Below are 21,837 nucleotides of genomic sequence, written 5' to 3' on the forward strand. Positions count from 1 at the left end.
CCCGGGGCGGGTGGGGGGGGGCGCCTGTGCCACGTCCCGGCGGGGCCCCCGCGGGCCGCCCTCCCCCGTGTGCCCGGCGCGGCCGGAGCGCCGCGGAGCCGCCCCCACCGTTTGAAGTGCGGGGCGGAGGGGAGGGGAGGGCAAGGCAACGCAGGGGCGGAGGGAGGGGAGCCGCCGGCAGCGGAGGCGGAGGGACGGGGCGCACCCGCCCCAGCGGCCCCACAGCCACCCTGCGCCTCCCGGCCGGCGGCAGCTCCCCGCACCGGCGCCCCGAGCCGGCCGCGCCGCCTCTTCCCTCCGGCATGTTTTAAGCTCGGCCCTGCCCGCTCCCCTTCGGGCTTCCCCTCCCGCTGCCGCCGTCGGGTCCCGTCCCGTTGCCCCCTCCCTCCTTTCCCGCCCCCCCCTCCGTTTCGGTCCTTGCGCATCCCCCCTCGAAGGGCCGGCGGCTGGGGGGGAGCGGGGGCGGTGGGCGCCCGGGGGGGGGCGAGGGCAGAAAAGCCCCGTTCGACACCATGGCGTCCAGCTATGCCCACGCCATGGAGAGGCAGGCCCTGCTGCCTGCCCGCCTCGACGGCCCCGCCGGCCTGGACAATTTACAAGCCAAGAAGAACTTCTCCGTGAGTCACCTGCTGGACCTGGAAGAAGCGGGTGACATGGTGGCCGCCCAGGCGGACGAAGGCGGCGGAGAGCCCGGCCGGAGCTTGTTGGAGTCCCCCGGGCTGACCAGCGGCAGCGACACCCCGCAGCAGGACAGTAAGTGCCGGGACACCAACCCCCCCCCCCTTCCCTTTCCATCCCCTTCCCGGGCAAGCGGCCGCTCCACGTGCGCTGCGCTCCCGGGGCGGAGCGGTCGGTGCCGGCCCCGAGGGGGGCTCCCGTGGGGAAGCGGCCGGGGGAGCCGCCGACCGGTCCCTGGACCGCCTCGCCCCGCTCCCGAACCACCCTTCCCCGCCGTGCCCCGTGCGGGGAGTCCGCGTCCTCCCAGCCCTCGGCGGGGCCGGCACCCGGCAGCGTACGAAAACGCCCGGTTTCCCCTAGTCGCGTCCCGGGAAACGGGGAGCAGCGAGTTGCCCTTCGTCGCCCTGCCGCGCTCGTCGGGTTCCGCGCCGCGCTGCTCCGTCTGCTTTCGGGGGAGCCGGGGAAGAAGAGTCCGGGGACCCGGGGCGGGCAGGATGGGGCCGGGGAGCTGAGACCCCTTTCCCATTGCTTGGAGAGGGGGTGCTGAACACGGGGTTTGGCAGGACGGAGTGAGGCAGGCGGCTGAACCTCCATCCGTCTGTCACTCCGGCCCGTCGGAGCTTAGACCGGCGCCGTGATTTGCGGGACACCGAGGAGCTCTTCGGGTGGGGGGGGACACAGGGTCTGGATGGGGACCGGACGATTATCCGACGGCCTGCCCCGAGCATCGCAGCTCTCAAAGAGCCCAGGGGTGCCTGCGCGGGTGCGGAGCGGAGCTCCCGAGCCCCGCTTCTCCCAGTGCGGGCCTGATCCAGGTTCTTTGCAGCCCCGGAGGGCAGGGCAGGACGCAGACTTGCGTCCGAACTGCCCGTTCGAACGGGTCCTCACTTGGGAGCGCAAGTAAAACAATAGTCCCGCGGCTGGAGGGCACGGGGATGGGCGCCGGCTTGCGCGGCGTTTTCCAAGCGCCGCTTATGATTCTCCAAGGGCAGGGCGGTCGGAAAGGGCGAGCCACAGCGGAGCGGGGTGAGGTGGGTGTGCAGGGCCAGCGAACCCTCCCTTCCCCTCCCTCTGCTTTCGGTTAAAAAAATAATAATTAAAATGTTGGAGGCCGCGGTCACTGGTCGTGAGTTTCGTTGCGGGTGGGGGCTGGCTGCGGCCGAGCCCTCCGTGTCTCCCGGGGTGTGGGCAGGGGCCACGGCTGCGGGAGCGGGGTCTCTTCCGAGGGAGCCCCCGCGGTGCCCGGCGTGCTGCCCTACGGCTGCCGGCGAAAGGCGGAAACACAGGGAGAAAAAAGAGTAATAAAGCGAACGAAATGTAACGAAAAGCGAACGCAGCTTATTTGTCTTTTGCCGCCGGGAGCTGCCTCTCTTTTCCCCGCCGGTCCGACGTGGCTTTCTCGGTATCCCGAAGGAAACCGGCCTGGGGAAGGGAGGAGCCCTCCAAAAAGCATCTGCTCCTTTCACTACCTACCCGTGGGTTCCCCCAGCTTAAACCCCGTAGGACGTTTCCTCCGGGCGCGGAAGCATCCCCCCGGGGCAGGTTTACTGCGGGAACGCGGTCGGGAAGGCGGCGGGCGGTGCGCGGCTGCCGGAGCGGCTCCTCTCCATCCTTCCCTCCCGGAGAGCCGGGCCGGGGCGCGGCTGAGAGACCGGCCGCCGCTGGGACACTGCTTGGAAAAATTTCACTTCCCAGGACAATGCCATTTCTCACTCAAAAGGTGTATATTTTAGCGGGGAAAGCAGTGATTACTGCTTTTCCGTGGTTCAGCTCTCTGTGCCGCAACGCTGTGGCCAGCGAGCCCCCGAAATATTAACCAACAAGTTACAGGGACAACTCTCCTGTTTCTTTCCCTTCCATTCCTCCCGCCGGCTTCGTTTATCACATTTTATTTGGACCCGATTTACTCCTGATGCTGCCCCTTTGCCAACTGCTGAGCTCTCCAGAGCTCAGTCTGCCGGCCTGGAAAAGAGGGAGTGTGTTTCCCCGACACCCACCCTATTCTTAGAGCGTGAAAAGGATCAAAAATCCTCATCAGAGAGCGTGTCTCCCAGCCAAGATTGCCAAGTAGGGACCAAACTACAGCTTCAAATAAATTAGAAGTTTTCTGAATGCTGTAGAAGTTTTAATGCCGTTGCGCTGAATTGAAACGTGTTAAAAGTATTATGAAGTAAGGAAAAAAAATACCGGGGATAAATTCTCCCAGGTTTATTGGGCAGAGCTGTCATCTGGGCTTTCTGGCTCTTTCACTGATGCATTTAGCAGATCCCATGAGTCTTCGTGCCTCAGTTTCCCCACCCATTGCACGCGTTTTGTGAAGCGTTTTGCAGTCCGTGCGAGGAAAGGACTGAGACAGTTCAGGGAGTGCAGCGGGGGTACGAGCTTTTCTCGCTGAAAAATGAGAGCTGGTTCAGTGGAAAAGCTTAAAAGAGAGCTCGGCTTTTCTCTGTGTTACTAAGGGAGAAAAGATAAAAGCCGTCTGGAGAAATTGTGGACTGTCTCAAGAACACTAAAAAATGGTCTTCCAACTTGGGGAAAGTCAGGTAGTCTGTCACTGATTGCTGTCCCAAGCCGAAGCGAAATTATCAGTGCTATTGTGCCCATCGGTTCCCATTTTGTCCCCAAAATTACGGGGAAAAAGTTTTAACACAGAAGTGACAAAAGGGTTTATGTGAACGTTTGGGATTGAAGGAACTGTTTCACCGCTAGCTCACTTGAAAGAGGTTCAGGAGAAAAGGTTTCTCTTCTTAAAAAAAGAAAAAAACCCACCCCACATCTCTGGGAGTAGCTGTGGCTGTAACCTTTTCAGGGAAAACTGTCAGCGTATCCAGGAGCTGATTTCTCATCGAGTTCAGTTCAACTTTCATCTCTGAAAATCGTACCCTAAAAGCTGATACCAGGAAGACTTTGCAATCCGAGTTCCTCTTCGTGGCAGAACCACCTGTTAAGATGCAAACCAACCCCTCCTTTGGCAGCAGGGCTTTCGCTGTCTCCGGCTAAAACTGGGGTGAAAATGCGGGTCAACGGAGGGGACCCCCTGAGCTTCCCAGCAATCCACTCCTGTTGCTCCTGTGCCCTTTGGGGGTGGCAGAAACCCGTCGGTGGGTCCCCAGAGCTCGTGGCTCTGTCCACGGTTAATTCTCCAAATCCAGAGCTGGTAAACTATCAGCTGGTGGTGGTGGTGGGTTTTTTTAGATGACATTTTTGACCTCTGTGTGTTTTTGTTTGTTTGAGTCTCACTGTTGATGGCTCATAAAATGATGGGGGGAAAGCATGAGAAGCGAAAGAAAAATTAGGCTTAGATTTCTTTTGTGAGGCGTGAGTAAGCCCTGCTTTGCTCCGGCACGCACACGAGCTCCGCGTGTTGCAGTTACTGCCGCCCTTTAATTTCTCCCCGGTGCAAAAGCGACGGCAGCGCCGGGGGCTGCGCATCTCTCCGGGGGCTGCGCATCTCTCCCAGGCCGGCGCATCACTTGGGGCTGTCAGAGCTGGGCTGCAGTTAAAGCTGGGGCGCGGGCTGCCTGCGGGTCCCCGCGATGCCTTCGCTCTCGGCAGGCGTGCTCGGCACTGCTGCTCCCTCCGAAGGAAGCAGAAACCCCGTCGTGGGCGTTAAAGGGGGGTGGGAGGAGGTGAGTTTCTGTGCTGGGTCAAGCAGGGCATCCCCGCCGGCTTCAGCTGCCTCTTCGGAGATCGAGAGGAAAGGCTTCCTCAGCCGGCGCGGTGTTTGGTGATGGAGCTCGTCGCCACAGGATTTGACGGAGACCAGAAATAGAAGCGGTTTCGGGAAAAGAACAAGGGAATTCGGGGAGGAGAGAGGAGCCGAGAGTGGCGATGGCCGGAAGGATGAGCGGGGGCACAGATCGCTCCGTCGCTGCCCGGGCTTGTGCCCTCCGACTCCGTGTCACCGGCGGTCTGAGGCAGGGTTCTGAGCTGAAGGACCTTTGTTCTGCTCCCGCCTGGCTGATGTCGGTGCTTTAGTTGTCTCTTTCTAATCAGAACAAGTGAGGCTGCTGCGGGAGTCAAGGGCTGTGTGTGTAAATAAGGGTTTCTCACTCTTTTTGCTGATCCCGAGGTTGTGTGCGGTCCCCACCCTTCACAAAAACAACCCCCCCAACCCACGCTGCCTTGAAGAGGTGGAAAAGCTCTGCCACTGCTTTGAAATGTGAAAAGCGACCGGGTGAGCTGCTGTGGGCAGGGAGGGTGAACTCACCAGAGGAGCTGCGGGGTTTTCTTTGCAAAGCTTTGCTTTGTCTTGAGGTGCTACCCGGCCCTCTGGCTAGTAAAGCACTGCCCTTACTCCCAGGAGATGCTCAGGCTCTACACCTGAGATGTGCAAAGAATAGAAAATGGGGGAGGGGGGTGTGCGGGAGGAGCGGGGTAAACAGGTATTTTCTTCCTTTCCAGTCCTGAATAGCTGATGGGCAAAGGGAGAGTCTGGAGGAAGCAGCAGCTGGCTGATGATGCTCACAGGTTACTCAGGGTGAGCAGGGAAACCAACCTGTGCCTTTAACCCCACATGCCACGGTGAGCAACCTTACAAGGTACAGAACTAATCTCCCCCTTTCCAGCAACGATGTGGGACAATCGAGGATCCGATCGGTATTGGTTTTAAGGCACTGGCTGTTTATGTCATTCGTGTGAGAAATAGGACAGCTTGGGTTTTTAACTTGCAGGAGTAATCTTTGTGCACACTGTTTGTACTGTGTGTATCTTAGAAAAAGTGTTCATTAAAGGCTGAGTAACAGACAGGTCACTAACAAGGAGCAGTTCAAAGTTTGATTAACTTCTTCCCATTTGCTTTCTTTGGGCACATCTATTTAATTTCAGGCTGGCTGGTGCACGGTTATTCCATCAAGTATCTCGCAGTGTTGAGTTGGGGTTGGGTTTTATATATATACATGTGTAGATCTGAATTTTATATATATATATCTGAATCCTGCAGTTTGAAGTGGAAACACATTTGTGTTTTTCACAGGGAGCTTCTGGATGCAGACAAAAGGTGGACAACATGACTCCAGCACACACCTGGAGTTGTAAATAAATAAAAATAAAGGCACTAAAAACACACACAAAACGGACACCATACTGTTATTAAAGAGGGGAAAGAGCCATGTGGATTTGAAGGAGGGAGCTGACTCTGTTCCTGAGCGCTGGCCTTGCTGCCCTCCTCTTGACGGGTGAAACCCGACTTTTATTTGTTGGTGAATTTCACTTTTTTTGGATGGTAATCAGTTTTGCTTCCTGGTTCTCATGGTCTCCTAATCTGCTGATGGTATTTGTGCTTTCAGTCCATCCGCACGAAGCTTCCAAGTTTTTAATTCGAAAAAGATTTCACTGTAGGTTTTTACTTTTTTTTTTCCCCCCTCCTTTAATGTAATGAAAACATTGCCATGAAAATTAGATTTTGAAATCTCTCATAAAACTTAAAGGTTTTGGTCTGAACTGCTAGAACACTTTTAATGAACATCAGCTTGCTGTCGTCTGCTCCGAGTTTCCACTACTAGCCCAGTCCTTTTTCCATCTCTCTGGTGATGTAGAAAGCGGTGATCGCATGGGAAAATATTATCTCAGGGTTAATTTGTGCAACCCTTACTCACACCAGTCCCTGCATGCGATTCAACGGGCTGCTTATATGTATGCCAGCAGATGAGTGTTAGTGCTTAAAGCCTTGACCAGCAGCCTTGAGTCATACAGAACAGTTCGAGGGGGGTGAGGTGGAATATTTCAGCACGGGCATGAAATAGTTTCACTGTCTGCATCCAGGGGCACGAGCCTTTTGCCTTTCAGCAGAGGTGCGGCGTGCATCAAAACATGTGACGTTAGGAAGCCTGGAAAGAAAGAGCAAGATGCTCGGACAGAATATGAGCAGGAGGGATGGGGAGAGATGAGTGTTTGACAAGGCAGACACAGAATTACAGGGTCATAATTCCTTTGAGGATAAATATATACTTTTCTCTTTTTGTCTCTCCCTCCCCCCCCCCACCCCCGCCTTGGTAACTGAGTATGCTCCTGTGGTTTTTGACATCACTAGAATGGCTTGACGGGATTATAGGTGTTTATTCCTGGTTCCAAGTTGTTTATGATATATTTAATAGTTTTTTGAAACCCATATTAAGTAGCCCCAAGGGAGCTGTGCTCCTGCTGGGCCTCTGTTGCATAATGAAGTACATCACGAGTATTTACCAAGTGTCACAATATTCCAGACTTGGGCCTCTGTTTCTGGGGAGGATGAATCACTACATTGCTGGTTCCCCACCCTACTCGCCTTTCCTAAAGGAGGCTTGGATTTTGGGGCAGGCTCCAGAGATGAGAAGTGAGAATCATCACAGCCTGGCTGGAGGAGCTGTTGTCTGAGGCTCCGATGGGACTTTCTGTTTGAACTGGTTTTGTGGCTCTACACGCAGGGTATGGGTTTTCACCCTGGTTCCCCCAAGAAGATCCTGTTGTATGGTCTCTGCATGTAGAAGGTACCTTCTGAGCCCACTGGCTGCTCTGGTGGGAGAGCAGGCAGCTTAAAGGGGTGTGCGAAGACCCGGTGGGATTTATGGCAGTCCCATGGGGTGTGGAGAAGGATGCTAGCGGTGCCTGCCCTCAATGGGGAGATGCAGCATAAATTCAACTGCTTACTAACCACTGGAGAGTCTCTGCAGAGACTCTGCATTACAGACTCTGTCAGTGGAATCTCACACGTGCATAGACCTGGGTGCCAACGGTCCATGGCACAGGTCTGTACAGCTTTGTCCTTTGTCACCCCATGTTGTGACTGCAGCAGTCTTAGTCAGGGGTCCGGGAGCCCTCCAGTGCCATCCTGCAGTTCTTGCTCCTAGATCTGTCATTCCCACATTGATCTGTACCTGACACACCATTTCCTTTCCATCGCTCTTCCTGCTGGACCCGGCTGGTACCTACAGCATCGCCCTCAGGATGCTGTGAGGTGGGGGTGGGAGCTCTGCAGAGGTGTGCTGTGTGTCTGCTGTGACTGTGGTGGCAGAATTTTGGGAGAGGTTTCTTGCAGACAAGAACATCTGGAGGATGCTGATGGGGGAAGGGAAGGAGCAGCGGCGCCAAAGCTGAGGGCCACCTCCTGCAATGGAAACCCTGGCATCTGCAGGGATGAGTCCATGAGGGCCAAAGCTGGGAAAAGAGGCCTGATGAGCAAGCCAGTGAGCATCCATTTCAGCTTACATAGCTTTCTGGGCTCCTCTCTCACCTCCAGAGGCCGAGAAGAGGTTAGGCCAGTGTTTAAAGCACTGTCCCAGACAGTCTGGGTTTGCCATGCCCATGTGAAGCGAACATTTGCCTTGGAGTGACAGTCCAGGACCTCCTGGTGCCTTGTGTTCCTGGAAGGGAAGGGTAGAGGAGAGGTGAAGGGAGCCAGCTGTGCTGTTAACAAGTCACTACATCCTATTGCAGCGTCTAGTTCAGATTCCACCTAAAATTTCCCCCCATTTCTGGCTAGAGAAATTTTCCTACAGAAGAAACTCCAGCCAGTCAGCAAGACTGCTGGGCAGGGCAGTCGTCCAAAGAGCCGCTCAGTATCTGGCTAGGACCTTCTCCACGTCTTGATGAGCTGCTCAGGCAGCAAAATTGCTTTTGCACCAAGAACTGGAATTCATCAGGAGCCTGGGGACGTTGCTTCCTGCTCTGAGCCCACCAGCGGATGAACTTCTCCTGTGGCCTTGACCAAAGTAAAACCGAAGTGATCCGTGGCCCTGGGCATCTGGGGCAAGGCGGAATTGCCAGCAGGGAAGGAGAATGGCACTGAGCTCCCAAGGGGACTAGAGGCACTGAGAACAAAGCAGGGCGCCTGAGGGTGATGGAGCTGGGTGGGTGGCTGCAGAAGGCAGCGTCCAAGTAGCTTCTAGCCCTCTCTTCTAGCCGGTGTAGGTGCTGGACCTGTCAAGGTTGGGTAGATTTTGAACCCATGGGGGTTCAAACTGCAGACCGCTACCTACAGTAGTTTGCTCTTGGATCTGTTGTGTTTGTGGCAGGTGAGCCAGGCTACCTCAGCAAAGCTGTGAAGACCTGCTCAGCACTTCTGGAGACCATCCTCTTTTTTGGATGCATCACTAAGCCAACATTTGGGGAGGGGGAAAGAAAAAAAATAGTAATAATAATGAAAAAATCACGCTCACAGCTTTCAAAGAGCCGTCACTTCTCCAGGTTAGCTCAGCTGAGTCAGGGCTCTGCGGGGGTGAATTGGACTTTAATAGTGCCTGAGCTGTAACAGTGAAAACAGAGTGTTAATGCTCTGGGCCTGGTGCTGCAGAAAGGGCTGCCCTTGTCGGTGGCTCTGTAGGCAGCTCCTGTGTCCCTGTGAGTTCTGGGCTGGTTTCCGGTAAAGCTTTACAGCGCTCTCCCCACCCTGTGGTGTGTAACGCTGGTAACACTCCATACCCATTATCCTCCTGCCCGTTTCCCCCTGGATGGAAGGTGTTGGGCAGAGGTTTGTGAATGCAGCACCCTGCTTGGGGTGGATGACTCCCGTGCTCACGGTGCTGGAGAAACCTGGTGACGAGTCTGCGTCTCGTTCCCGAGCGTGTTTGCTCCCGTTTGGCACTGGGAAGGCTGTCTCTAGACATGGATCTGGTAGCGCAGCCTGTCCGGTCTTGGGTGCTTGAGGTTGTCAGACCAAATGTATTGGTGATTTTTGCTGTGAGAGAGAGAAACAAAAGCTTTCAAGACCAGTCCCGGGGCCAAGCTTTGCATCCCACTGCCTTCACTCTGAATGCTGACAGGATTCTGTACCTCTCTGTGGATTCAGAGGTGGGGAGCCAAGGTGGTGGTGGGAACCTGGGTCTGGATTTCATGCACTCCCACCCTGCAACTTGCTGGGGAAGGTGTTTGTCTGCTCCGTGTGTTTCCCAGGCAGTGTAGGGCCACTCTGCCCGAGGGTACAGCAGGGCAGGGTTAGTGGGGTACGGTGTTCACTGGTGCTGGGAGCAGCCTGCCCAGCAAAGGCTTGCACCCCAAATCTAAATCAAACGGTGGGGCTTTATTGGGGGCTCTTTTTTTGTCTCCAGACGTCAGCAGAGGTGGTCCAGGAGGATGGCCCAGCCTGTCTTTTACTGCCTCAGAATGCCTTAGTGCCTCGGCCACTGAGCCTTGAGGTCAGGTTTTATTTCTCTATACTTGCTGCCATAGCTTGGCCGAGGTCACCTTGCCCGTGCCTCAGTTTTCCTGCCCATAGGGCTGGGTCTGATCCTGGCCTCTAATGAGAGCCTTTGAAATCTGCTGGATGTGTGTTGTGTAAGATCTTGGATCTAACAGCAATCTAGAAGGATTCTCCCTCCTCTGCATCACCCCCAGCTAATTGCTATTTCATCTGTGTCTGTAATCAACCACCTGCTGTGTTAATTAACTGATTAGCATTGAGGAGATCCCCTTCCACCAACTGGAGCAGCTTCCAGCAAGTTTGCTCCTGCCCGGAACCTGCCTTCTGCTTGGGCTCACCTGAGTGCACCCCCATGCCCTTGGGGCGAGTCATGAACCCCTCCACGGGGTGAAGCAACTTTTGGTGGCAAAATCTTGCACGTGGACTCAGATCTCCTGAATATCTTGAGATGCTTGGGCTCTCCATACACCCAAAGGATGCAAAGAGCAGCATGTGCCGGTAGGTCCCTGTAGCATTTGGCAGCAGGCAGTGAAATTCCCAGCGGCTGGTTGGGGCGGTCATGGTCTTTTTCTTGGTTAAAGCCTGGTCTTGGAGGGTTTGGCCAAAAAGATTGTCACTTGAACGTTTTGTTTCATTTGGACAACTGCTGATCATGGAAATTAGGGGAGCTGCTCTGGGAAGAAGCGTTTGCATTGCATTGTTTGTTTGTGATTTGGTTTTCATTGTTTCTTCTTTAAAAAAAAAAAAAAAGAAAAAAACCCAACCCAAACACAACCCAAAACTCAGCTAATCAGTAAAAAGAAACAATCACCTGTGATTTAGGAGAGGGATCTCTCATTGTAAATAATAAATTAGTGTCCAGAGACCGAGCAGACAGAATGGTTGATGAATATCCCGCAGGCTGAAAGTTGTTTATCAAGCCTGTTTGAAGACTTATGACTAACAAGCTCATTTGCAGAGTTTGGAGTGTGTTCATGAGCCGTTCCCCAGCTGGGAGGATGTGGGAATCATCAGAAAATGTATTCACAAGTTACTCGATCATTTAAAAAAAAAACGATCAAACAAACAAAGACTAGTTTTTTGGAAGAGAACTGTAAATTCCTCTTTCCCCCCTGCTGGGTTTTCCGAGGCATTCCCCTTAGGAAAACGAGGGGCCTGGAGAAGAATGAAGAACCCCACGTCACTTGCTAATGACCTATTTTGGTGCTAACCCTTCCTCTGAATGTCCCGCCGCTGGCCAAGCCCTCCAGCTGTGGGAGAGCCATGGGATGTGCTCTGCGAGGTCCGGACATGGGTGTCTGATGGGACAGATCCATCTTGTCTCCACCAGTGATTCCCAGTGGGGAAACTGGGCTTGCTGGGGGAAGTGGCTGGTTTCGTTCCCCTGACGAGCTTATGGAGCAGATCTCCTGCGTGTTACAGCCTGGTGCATTTCTGCATGGTGCCCTGTAACGGAGGGCAGCAGAGGACCCACTGTTACTGATCTGTCTATAGCTGGGGATGAATTTGGTGTAAGGAGCCTATGCTGGAGCACTGTGGCTCCATGCCCTTTAAAAATCTGCTTGCCTGGCCTTGAACCAACTCAATGCAAAATGCTGTATCTTTATGAGGAGAGACAGGTGTTTTCCACCCCCAGTATCTCCTGTAGTTCTGCCTCGTTTGTGGGACATCCCCTACTTGGCCATAGAGAAGGCTCCAGGTGGGCTCCCCTTCAGCATAAACTGAGTCAAAAAAAGTCCAGAGAAGAAAAGTACTAAGAACTACTCCAGCATCCAGTTTGGGAGGAAAGAAGAGGTGCTTAAGGTCAGGAAGAGGAGGTTATAAACTGATCTCCAAGCCCACCTAGTTCTGTTGTAGCACGGGAGATGTGAGACAGTAGGGACATCTTCCCAGGTCTAGTGAGGGTAGGGAAACACTAGAAAAGGTGGTGTGAGGATGCTGTGGAGACCCCAAATGCAGATCTGATGGAGACAAACACAGGAACAGTGTAGAGCTGGTCCTGTCTTGGGATGGGTCTCTTGGACATCCTTTCCCCAGGTTTCAGTGACTGGATGACTTAATTGGGAACATGTCTGTGTGTTTAACCCTGTGTTCTTTGCTCCTGGGCAGCACAATGATGCTGCCTCCAGTTTCCCCTCACTTTCCAAGCAGGTTGCCGTGCTGTGCTCAACTGGAGTGCCTGTGGGGCAAGCGGGACCCCTCCGGCTGAGGGAAAGCATGTGGGTGGGGAAGGGACACGCTCACCACGGTGACCCACTGCTGGGAAACGTGGCAACAGGTTTCCTAGACCTGCCTTTTGGGCTTGGGCATTGCGGGCTGGATGTAGCTGGTGAGATGGAAAAGACAGACTGGTCTGTGCTTAGACAGAACACCCCCCAAAAAGCTGTCCTTCATCTGTCTGGGGAGGCTTGCACCAGCCTTTGTGAAACCCGTGTGCTCCTGCAGCCAGACGGTTGGTGGCCAGAGCAGGTTGCAGTGTGCAGGCAAAGGGTTTTTTGCTGAGTGCTGAATCCTGATTTTCTCATCAGAAATGGTGCCAGGCTTCCCAGTCCTCCTTGCTACACACATGGTGCTGCCCTCCAGGCTTCCTCAGATGGGCTTTGCTCTCTGCTCCACTTCCCCATGTCTCCGCTGCGACTGGGAGCTGTTTTGCTCATGGATGTGTGCGGTCTCTCTTGGGCCACGCAATGCCAGGAGGTGTTTGAGACACTTGTGATGATAGATTTGAATCCTCATTTCTGTGACACTCTGGGAAGGGGTCTCTTCTCCCACTCCTCCCTTTAATCCATCACAGAAAGGTAGAACAAGGGCCAGTGGCCAGGAGCAAAAGCCAGGCACGCATTCAAAGGAGGTAGAAAACATGGATTTATTTTATTTTAACTATGGGATGCTATGTAATCATTAGAAATAACTCTGAAGGAGAGTTTTGGCTTCTCCAGCTGTGAATGCCTGGAAGCCCTTGTGGAAGAGCTGCCTTGGTCAGCCGTGAGCCGTTGGGCTTGCTCACGGGGGTAGCTGGGTGAAGCGCTACGGCTGGGTCTCGCGCAGAAGCCGGCGAGCCGGCGAGCTGGGCTCCGGCCGCGGGCCGGCCGGCCGCGCAGCAGCATTCCCCTGCAATCTGATGTCAGGGATATTCCTGCCAGGAAATTGGATCACAGGGCCAGATGGAGAACGCAGATCCACTCGGTGCGAGTCTGTTTACAGGTCTGAACCAAAACACAGCGAGAAACAAAAAAGGAAAGCAATGTCCTCATCTCTGATCCTATCTCAGGCTCTTATGTGAACCAGCTGCCACACTCGTTTATGGGACAATCTCCTCTCCAAAATCCCGCTCTTAAGAACAGCAGAGAGAGGAAAACCTCTGTGGAGCTATGAAGGGAGAACATCAGACACAGAAATAGCCCGACTGGCTCTCGTATTTCGGGATCTCTTCCGAGCTTACCGCGGCTCTGAAGAAAGCAGGCTGCTGCTGCTGGAGATTTCTGGTATTTCTGGCCAGGCTGAGGGTCCGTGTGAACCGTGTCTCCTGTAATCGTAACCCCGTCAGCTTTGGGTGGAATGAGGAAAACAGGGAGAGCTGCAAATCTAATCAATGGTGTGGAGGGGGGTTAAGCATACTTGGCATCCCCGCAGGGAAGAGGTGGTCCGTATTGGGCAGGCGGGCTCCCTGGGAAGGTCCGAGATGGCCGTGCAGGGCTGGCACCAAGGAACAGGAGCAAAAGGGTTTGCAGGGCTGTGATGGTGAGAGGCACCACTTGCTGCCTCTGTCTGCACCCCGTTTTGCTTTGTTCACTTGTCACCAGATGGGGAGGTGCCTGCTGGATTCGGGAACAGCCAAAGAACCACGTAAAGGTGGCTTTCCCTGGTATCATTTCTAGCACAAAACCCTCTTGGCTGGTCCTCTGCCACTGAACCCACGGGGACAGGAGCCTTCCTCCACCCCAGCAGGCTGGGCAATGCCCAGCACCGATGCTCAATGCTCAAGGCAGTGTGCTCGTGGACATGCCGTTGGCCAAGGAGGTTGGACTCAATGACCTCTTGAGGTCCTTTCTAACCCCTATAATTGTGAGGCATGGAAGTTTCCAGATGTATTCCAGCCCTAGAAGGGCTGTTAAATAAAAAGTGTGCTGAGGAATGATTCGGCAAATGGCTTTGTTTGGAGGAATTACGCTTTGCTTTGGTATAATTAATAGTAGGGATGGGGGAAAGATTGAAATAATTAAGCTCCTCTTAAAATTTTGCTGAGCTAAGCCATGTTCAAAACTCAGTCCCAGGTGTGATAAGTCAGAAGGTCTCTGAGTTTGTCCCAGAATGACTCCGGGCAGGATTCAGGCTTCTGAAAAGCTCCTGGTGCCTCCATGAGCACATTAAAACTCCTCCAGGCACAGCCGCAGCTTCAGCTCCGGGGTGTTTGGTGTCACTATGCAATGCTCAGCTACACCTCATCATTCTGAGCTGGGGGAGTCCTGTCTGTACTGCAGAGAGCGTCCCTGGAGACCACCATCATCTTTGCCCAGGTCCTCCTTCAGAAAACATGGCTATCCACTGCTGGAATCAGGAGGTACCGTGAGGCATGGATGTGGGTAGGGTCATCTTAAACTAGGCTGGATTTTGCTCCAGGCTGTGTCCTGGCTGATAATCCTGCTTTAGGGCAACTTCTCTGTAAAGAGAAAAATCCCTACAGGCCTGGTGTGTGTGAGAGAGAGAGGCTGGTACCTCCTGGGGGAAATGCCCACCCTGTCCAGAGCTGGTCCTGTTGTGTGTTTGGAGGGAGTTGAGAGGATGCTCAGCCCACTGGGCTGAAGGATGTGGTCATTAGCTGATACCACAAGCTGCTTGGGGAGAAGTATTAGACTTTTCATCTAACGTTGTTGACAGTCACAACGGCCAAAGAGAAGGGAACCTTATGCCTAAAAATGTAGCCAGGCACTTTTGGGGTGAATTTCTTACACACTGAGAAATGCGGGTGCTGTTCCACTGCAGCAGGCAGGAAATTTCTGTTGGTTCCAGCAGGAGAGGAGGGAAACCTCCAAATTAAAGCAATTAGGGAGAAAGCAGATGCTTTGATTCTGGTTTTTATTTAAAAGGGACTTCTATGTTGTGAGGAAAGTGAAGATTTTATAAGCCTCAAAGTAGAAAGAAGCCACTTGGACTTTTTGTTTTCTTTTTCTCTCATGAATTTCTTTGCTAAACCTTTTAGAAGTCCTGTTAGAGGTCATTTCCAAACAGGCTTTTAACATAGAGAGCTGAAAGTCGTTGGTGGGTGCCAGTGCCCCGTGCCCAGCGGTGTTTGGGGTGACACTGCGGAGGATTTGGGGAGAGGCGAGGGCAGAACGGAAGGGCTTTTCTGTAATTCTGGTGCCATCTACTGGTCTCAGCCCACAGAATCGTCTGTGGCAGCGGGGAAGGGGAGGGAAACAGGTGAGTGGATGAGGTGCCCCAGGAGTAGGTCTGCTCTCACCTCTTGTGCGGGGCACATGGATGGGGTCGGTGCTGTGCTCCCCACTGCCTTGGTCTCTGCTTTCTCTTGATTTAATAGTTAAAAAGATGGGTGCACCTCCAGTCTGGGATGTCTGAGGAGCAGAGGGCTGAGCTCTGCTGGGGTTTCTCTTTGCTTTGTCAGAGCAGCAACGGGCTCTGATCTGGATTCTAGAGGGTGTTGTGAGGGTGCTGTAAGTTGTTGGGCTCACTTGGCAGCTTTGTGTCTGGCTTTGGTTACTACCAGTAGTAATTTTTTTAACATCCTTGAGTTTCAAGCCTTGAAATTTCCCAGGTTTGTTTTCTGCAACAATTTGAGAGAAGTCAAAACCCTTCCTCTGTGAAAACTGGAGGCATGGCAGGGTTTTTGGTGATGGGTTTTGGCTGGAGAGGCTGGTGCTTGGGTACCAGAGACTGCCAGGCAGGAGAGGATACTCCAGAGCCACCCAGGCAGCTGCAGGGGTTCCACACGAGCATTTTTAATACATTTAGTGTTTTATTACTTCTGTGCATGGGTGATAGATCCAATAAAACAGCTAGAGCAACTGCAAAACAAATGCCCGAGCAAGAGACAGGGTTTGTGGGAGAAGCCTCACACAGCCTGGGCTCAGCAAGCAGGAGGACCGGGTGTAAATGGGGGTCTTTGGGAGCGCTTTTGTCTCCCTCTTCATGTAAGGTGAGACCAGAGTGCTGTTAGCCAGAGTGAAATGCAATATTTGCTTTAATAACCCATCCACCCTTCATCAGGGATGAATTCTCCAGCTTAAAAGGAGCTTTTAATCTCCAGCTCCTGCAATCCTTCCAGTGCTGGAAACGGATTTGGCCGAAATACTTCTTGGACTTAATTTATGTTAAGACTCGGGTTTTTCTTCCTCCCGCTTTCACTTCAGGGAAGCGTCTCTATTCATCAGGGGCACTTAAACTATCTGTGGAGTAAAAGCAGCGTCTGAGCTGGGAGCGGTCCCTGCGTCCGCTCTGAGCTGGGAGCGGTCCCTGCGTCCGCTCTGAGCTGGGCAGGCACTCACTCCGCAACGAGCCCGCGGCCGCAGGTGCCGTGTGGTTTGATGCTCTTCTTCCCGTCAGATGTTGGGAAGTAAAACACGATTCCGATACAATCGCTTGGTAACATTGGGCCCCTGGTGAGTCTCCGGGTAAGGAGCGTAAATTTAAAAGGCCTTTTTGTTCCCCCAGCAGAAAGATGGGAGGCGGCTGCCGGTGCTGCCCTGTGGGAACTGCTGCCTGGCCTCTGGAGTGGGAGGCGGTCGAGGTTTTCTGTGCGGCCACCTCGAGTTGGGCATTTCAGCCCATACTTAGTGCCTGACTGCAAGTGGCATGAGCATCAAAGTACTCTGCAGAGGGGCTCGGCTGTCACACTTGGGCGTTTAAAATGAGGCCAGCTGGCTAACTAATGACAGAGCACTGCTACCAGGATGCCAGCTTTCGCCTGGCTCCGTAACACTGTGCCTGAAGCCTTTCTGGGAGGGCTGCCACTTACCACCAGACCGAAGCCCAGACCTTGCTGTGACTCCCTGAAGGACAGAGGGTCTTCATTCTTTGGGTTTTGGTGGGTTTGGGTTTTATTAAGTTCCAGATTCTGGGCTCACGTGAGAACCTGTGGTGAAAGAAAAGTACATCTCTGGCAATGTATAAGTCAGAGGGTTGAGCCTCAGCCAGCTTCAAAGTTAAAAGAAGCAGAGAGTGCACCAAGAGAAGGCACAGTCTGTCCTGAGCCTGTCTTGACGCTGGGCTGCTGTGGAGGCGATGGTGCGATTCCGGGACGGTCCAGCTTAGGGACTGCGAATATTTAGGTTGGTCCCATTGGCAGCTGCTGCTGCAGTGTGTGAGCAGCACAGGATGGCACGGCCAGGGCAAGGCCAGGCCCTCTCCCCCAGCCTGGCAAGGCACCACACACACGCCCAGCCAAGTGATGATGTGGAGGGTGCGCCGGAGCAGGATTCACTCTGAGGCTGCAGATGCTGTGCAGGCACCTGGGTGTTACGAGTACTGGAGCAGCATGTGCGAATGTGGGGCAGGCTGCTGGCAGGAAGTCTCCTTTTCCCCCTTTCATTTCTGTCGTTGTGGCTGCACGAGTCCCATGGATGGTTAAATACCCTTCCAGGGCAAGGTAAACTGAGGGTCTTTACCCAATAACCCCCCCCTTGTTTGTAGGCCTGCTCTAGCTGTGCCTCTCTGACGTGGGCTGGGGAAGGAAGTAGGAAAGTTCTTGCGGAGCGCAGGGACACGGGAGCATTGTGCAGCTCGCTGAGCAGATGCCTTGCAGGTTTGAGGCAGGGAAACCTGGCTCAGGCTGACCTCTCGGAGAGCCAAGGCAGTGATTTTCTGGACTGAGAATCTCCTTCCAGGTTTAACTTGAGGTAGCGCTGGCCACTGCTGCAGGGGTCCAGGTGGTGGTCCTTCCCTTCCCCCGGCATACATGCTCTCTGCAGAGCATGTCAGCATGCACTCCTGCACGGACACCCTGCTCACCCCAAGTGAACACCAGGAAGGTTTCCCAAGTCTGAGCTTTCCTCTGGCAAACCGAAGTGGAAAGAGGTTGGAGGGCCTGGGGAGTTTGCTGGCAGAGCTCTTCCCTCCTCTCGGAAGGGTGGGAATAGTCCTGAGGGACAGAGACAGCATAGCTGTCTCTCATCCTGGGATGTAACTGAGCTGTGTGGGATCAGGAATTGATGGAGCTCCCAAATCACCACCTTGGGACAGGTAATGCACCCACTAGTTTCCATGCCCGGCTGACCCATCCATGCTTTTGGGTTCAGTCTGTCCCAGCTGAACGTCCAGCTCAGAGGAATGAGACACTTCCCTCTTACTCCCCTGTAGCGCTAATGAGCTGTAGGGCTAACGAGCCCAGGGTATATTGCTCCAAATCAAGCTCCAATGGCTCGGAGCTTCTTTGCAGCCTGGCTAGAGCCCTCGCAGAAAGCCACTTGCCATGTCTCTGTGGCTGAGCTTGGCAGCCACGTGAGCCAGAGGATCGGGAAGAGGGGCGTCACCAGTCCTAAACCATGAGGCAGCCCCCCTGAGAAGGGGCAGGAAGCGCTGAGTCCCCAGTCCCCCCAGTGAACTGGCAGCTCGCACCGAGCATTGTAGCTGAGCCTGTTTCCAGCGTTTTATGGGGCATAATCTGTTGTCATCGAAGCCGATGGCAAATTCCGTACTTTCTGCAGCTGACGCTAAATAGGTCTTTTGAAGGTTGTAATTTCTCGTTCAACTGATGCCAGTTGCACATACTTTGTGCTGAGGAATAACCCCTTAGCGCCAAATAAAACACAGTGGAAGTCTGTGGCATGTTTTTCAGCGTATTGTTAGTTACATCCCTCCTGACAGAGCACATTCTATGCTGAAGATAAATGCTTGGGAGCCTCTTGCCAATTTATGTCCAAAAGGGCTTTTCTTGGATGTCCTCTCTTCTGTGGAAAATGCTTTTCTGTTTTTCCAGCAAACATTTAATGAACTGTGCTTAGAAGAAAAAGAGGACCTATTTCAGGACCAAACCATTCTGCTTTAGTTCTCTGTGAGCTGGTCTGTGGCTCTTTGGGTGCTCCGGTTCTCATTACGGCACATTGCAATATGCATGTTCCTGGACCCCCACGAGGGATGTGTCAGTCTGCCCAGCACTGCCCTTGTCTTGTCCCCCGTGCCCAAAGTTGAAGGGTATTCCCACCTCAGAACATCCAGGCTCCAACCAGGCTGCAGGTACAGTTGCCAGCATATGAGGACACACCCTGGGATCTTGGTCTTCCCGTCTGTGACCAAGGGGGAGCCTGGAGAGCTGGTGTAAGTGCTCTGGGGCTGGTCAGAGGGATGTGCCCATGGGGAGGTGGGCTGGCAGTGGTCTGTGGCCAGGAGCTTCACTTCTGGCTGATCACCAGACTCAGCTTGGCAGTGCTGTCAGCATTTCCAGCGCCTGAGAGGGACATCAGTGGGGCTGTCAGGAGACAGCTTTCAGCCTAACCCATGGCAACCATCCCTGGTACTCCTTTCCAGGAGATGTACAGAGCTGCATGAGGAGGAGGGAGGAAGCCCACCTCTTCTAAGGGGTCACCTGCACATTCACTGATAACTTTACTCCTGTGACCAAAGAGGTTGCTGGACATCTCCCCAGTGAAGTCAAAGTCTCTTAGGGTTTCTGTGGGCAGGCAGGAGCAGCTGAGCTTTCTTCCCTAGGGATGAGATGATTTCAGAAGTCCCCTCATGGAATGCCATTGGTGCAGACGAGTAGAAATCACATCCCATGACCACTTCTGCCTAAACCAACCCAGACATCCAGGCCCCGGGATGATGGTTTGGTAGGCGGATGAGGCAGAGGGAGGCACTGCACTGCAGCAGTGGGGGGATTTGGGGTCCCAGGTGGGTGATGCTCAGTGCTCACCCACCATCACACGGCTGCAGCTGACCCAGAGTGGACTGAGCCTGAGCTTCAGGAGCTGTGTGCTGCCCTGGCTTGGGAAAGTCCCAATACAGGCACATGCCCATCAGCTGTTGGGGTGCCTTTAAACCTTGCTGTGGAGCTCTGTTAATCTGAAATAAATCCATCTGCCTTTATTTATGAATCTCAACCGGCAGCTTTCCTTCAAAGGGTTAAACACAGAGCCAGCATCGATGGGGAGCCTCACTGTTAGTGCAGATGATGGCTGGAAAACGTGGTCTGCAATGGGATACGAATACACCAGCTATTTCAGAAATGAAGTAGCTGCTGTCCACCTTTATACCATATGCTGAAAGCGTTTTAATTACTCACTGTTAATTTATTTTCTGCGCTGTGAAGCTGAACAGCATGAATGGCCCCACTGCAGTGCGAACGCATCCCACTCCTGGTTTGTTTTGAAGTGATCTGCTCTTTGCCTACACCCCTGTAAGTACAGGACTGGACTACCAGATGTGTTAGGAACAGGGAGAGTGGCACAGTGTGTCCTCCAAGAATGGGCTGTCTGAACAGATGGGCGAGGTGAAGCAGCGAAGGAAGTGGAGGAGCAGACTCGCTTGCTCACGGTCATTGGGAAAGCTGGAGCTGGGGAGTTTCCCTGGCTGCCTAATCCCACCCTGCTCCTCTACCTGCAGTCCCCAGCTCGGCTTTTGTGCTGGTTTTGTTGCCATCTCCCAAAGCACTTACCCGAAATTACAGCTTCACCAAGAGCTGGGAGCGTGGTGTGGGCTTCAGGGACATGATGCTGGCAGAGACCCGATGAAGTCATGTCAGTCCACCTTTCCCCAGGGCAAGATCAAATCACAATGCTGTTTGACTTATGCCAGTCCTGACACTGTGTTCCTGTAGCTTGTTTGAAGGACCTCTGATGATGAACTTGAATCTGGTGGAAGGTCATTTACTGATTTCAGGAGGGCTTTGGTCCCTCATCTGTGAGGGACTGGAGAGGGATGGTTTTAAAATGTCCCTTTCCATACGGTGTTGAATGTGGCCCTGAGCCTAGGCATGCTTTAAATGTCCTCAAGTGGTTTTCTAGTGGAGAAACATCACCTGGCTCCCACAGGTTTTGTTCAGTAGTTGGGGCTGGTTTTGAGAACTGTTTATTTCCAGCTTTTCCATTTCAGTTAACGTTCAAATATCAGTGTTTCTTGGCTTAATACTCCTTTGTACTTGTTTTATTTTTACTTTGTTAGTAAAAATGGACTTAATGAAATAACCAGCACATGATTTTGCCAGAGGCTTGATTAAAAAAAAAAAAAAGTATAAGATGTTTTCCACAGGGGGAATGGTGTGGTGCATGGAAATCCTGTTTAACAGTTTCTCAGTTAACATAATTGGCATTTATGGACATGACTGACACTAGGAAGTTTGAAAAAATGCTCATGCTCGTGGGCTGGGGGACAGGAGTTAGCTGAATTTGACACGCTGGATACAAGAAGGATGCAGTGCTGCAAACGCGGCAGCGTGGCTTTGCCAATGTGTCTAGACAGCCCATCTCCACGGGGGAAGAGAGGAGCTTATTGCTTGGACCCGCTCCATCTGTGGCTGCTCCGATGAGACCGGACCACTTACTGGTTTCCTTTATGGATGGAGATTCTGCGTCCCAGGCTTTGGGGTTATGTTTGAGCTTGCTCAACCCTTGTTGCATCGTGACCGGTTGTTTGCATGAACATCCACGGCTGGTGGGATGCGGCGGTGGGAGCAGGGGGACGGGGCGCCGCATGGGCTCGTCATCCTTTTCCTCTCACTGTGCTACCATCAAACCTGCTCCTGGTTTTGAGACCCTCCTGTGCGAGGTGAGGACATGCCTAGTCTGGCAATGGGTATGATGTGTTAGCTGTAGCCTTTAAAACCCCCTAAATTCTGTTAAAATTGTGCTGGAAGGGCAGCATTTAGCCAGCTAGCCCTGTGCTAGAGGGATGGCAGTGCCGGGTGGCTGAGAGACCCCACATCTCCCTTCACATCACCTAAATTGTCTGATCCTCCAGGCTGACATACCTGATGGTGCAGCCAGATTAAGGCCAGCAATGGGCAGATATCCTATAATATATTCATCACCCGGGGGCAAAGGTTATTGCTCCGTGTTAGGGGTTGTCATTTGCCCCAGTTTGTGGGAGCTCTGACA

At 53.3% G+C, this 21,837-nt stretch overlaps 1 protein-coding gene across 1 annotated transcript in view; it reads left to right on the forward strand.

Annotated features, from left to right (window-relative positions):
* Nucleotides 1-512: 512 nt before the first annotated feature.
* PRRX1 (paired related homeobox 1) overlaps nt 513-21,837 on the forward strand; it is a gene marked incomplete at its 5' end in the record, with an annotated part of 38,320 nt that continues 16,995 nt past the window's right edge. The window contains one exon of the mRNA XM_084266006.1: nt 513-753. Coding sequence (XP_084122132.1) covers nt 513-753 — 241 coding nt within the window. The remainder of the gene's footprint in view (nt 754-21,837) is intronic.

Source organism: Gallinula chloropus (genome assembly GCF_964237585.1).
Source record: "Gallinula chloropus genome assembly, chromosome: 6".
NCBI classification, from domain to species: Eukaryota; Metazoa; Chordata; class Aves; order Gruiformes; family Rallidae; genus Gallinula; species Gallinula chloropus.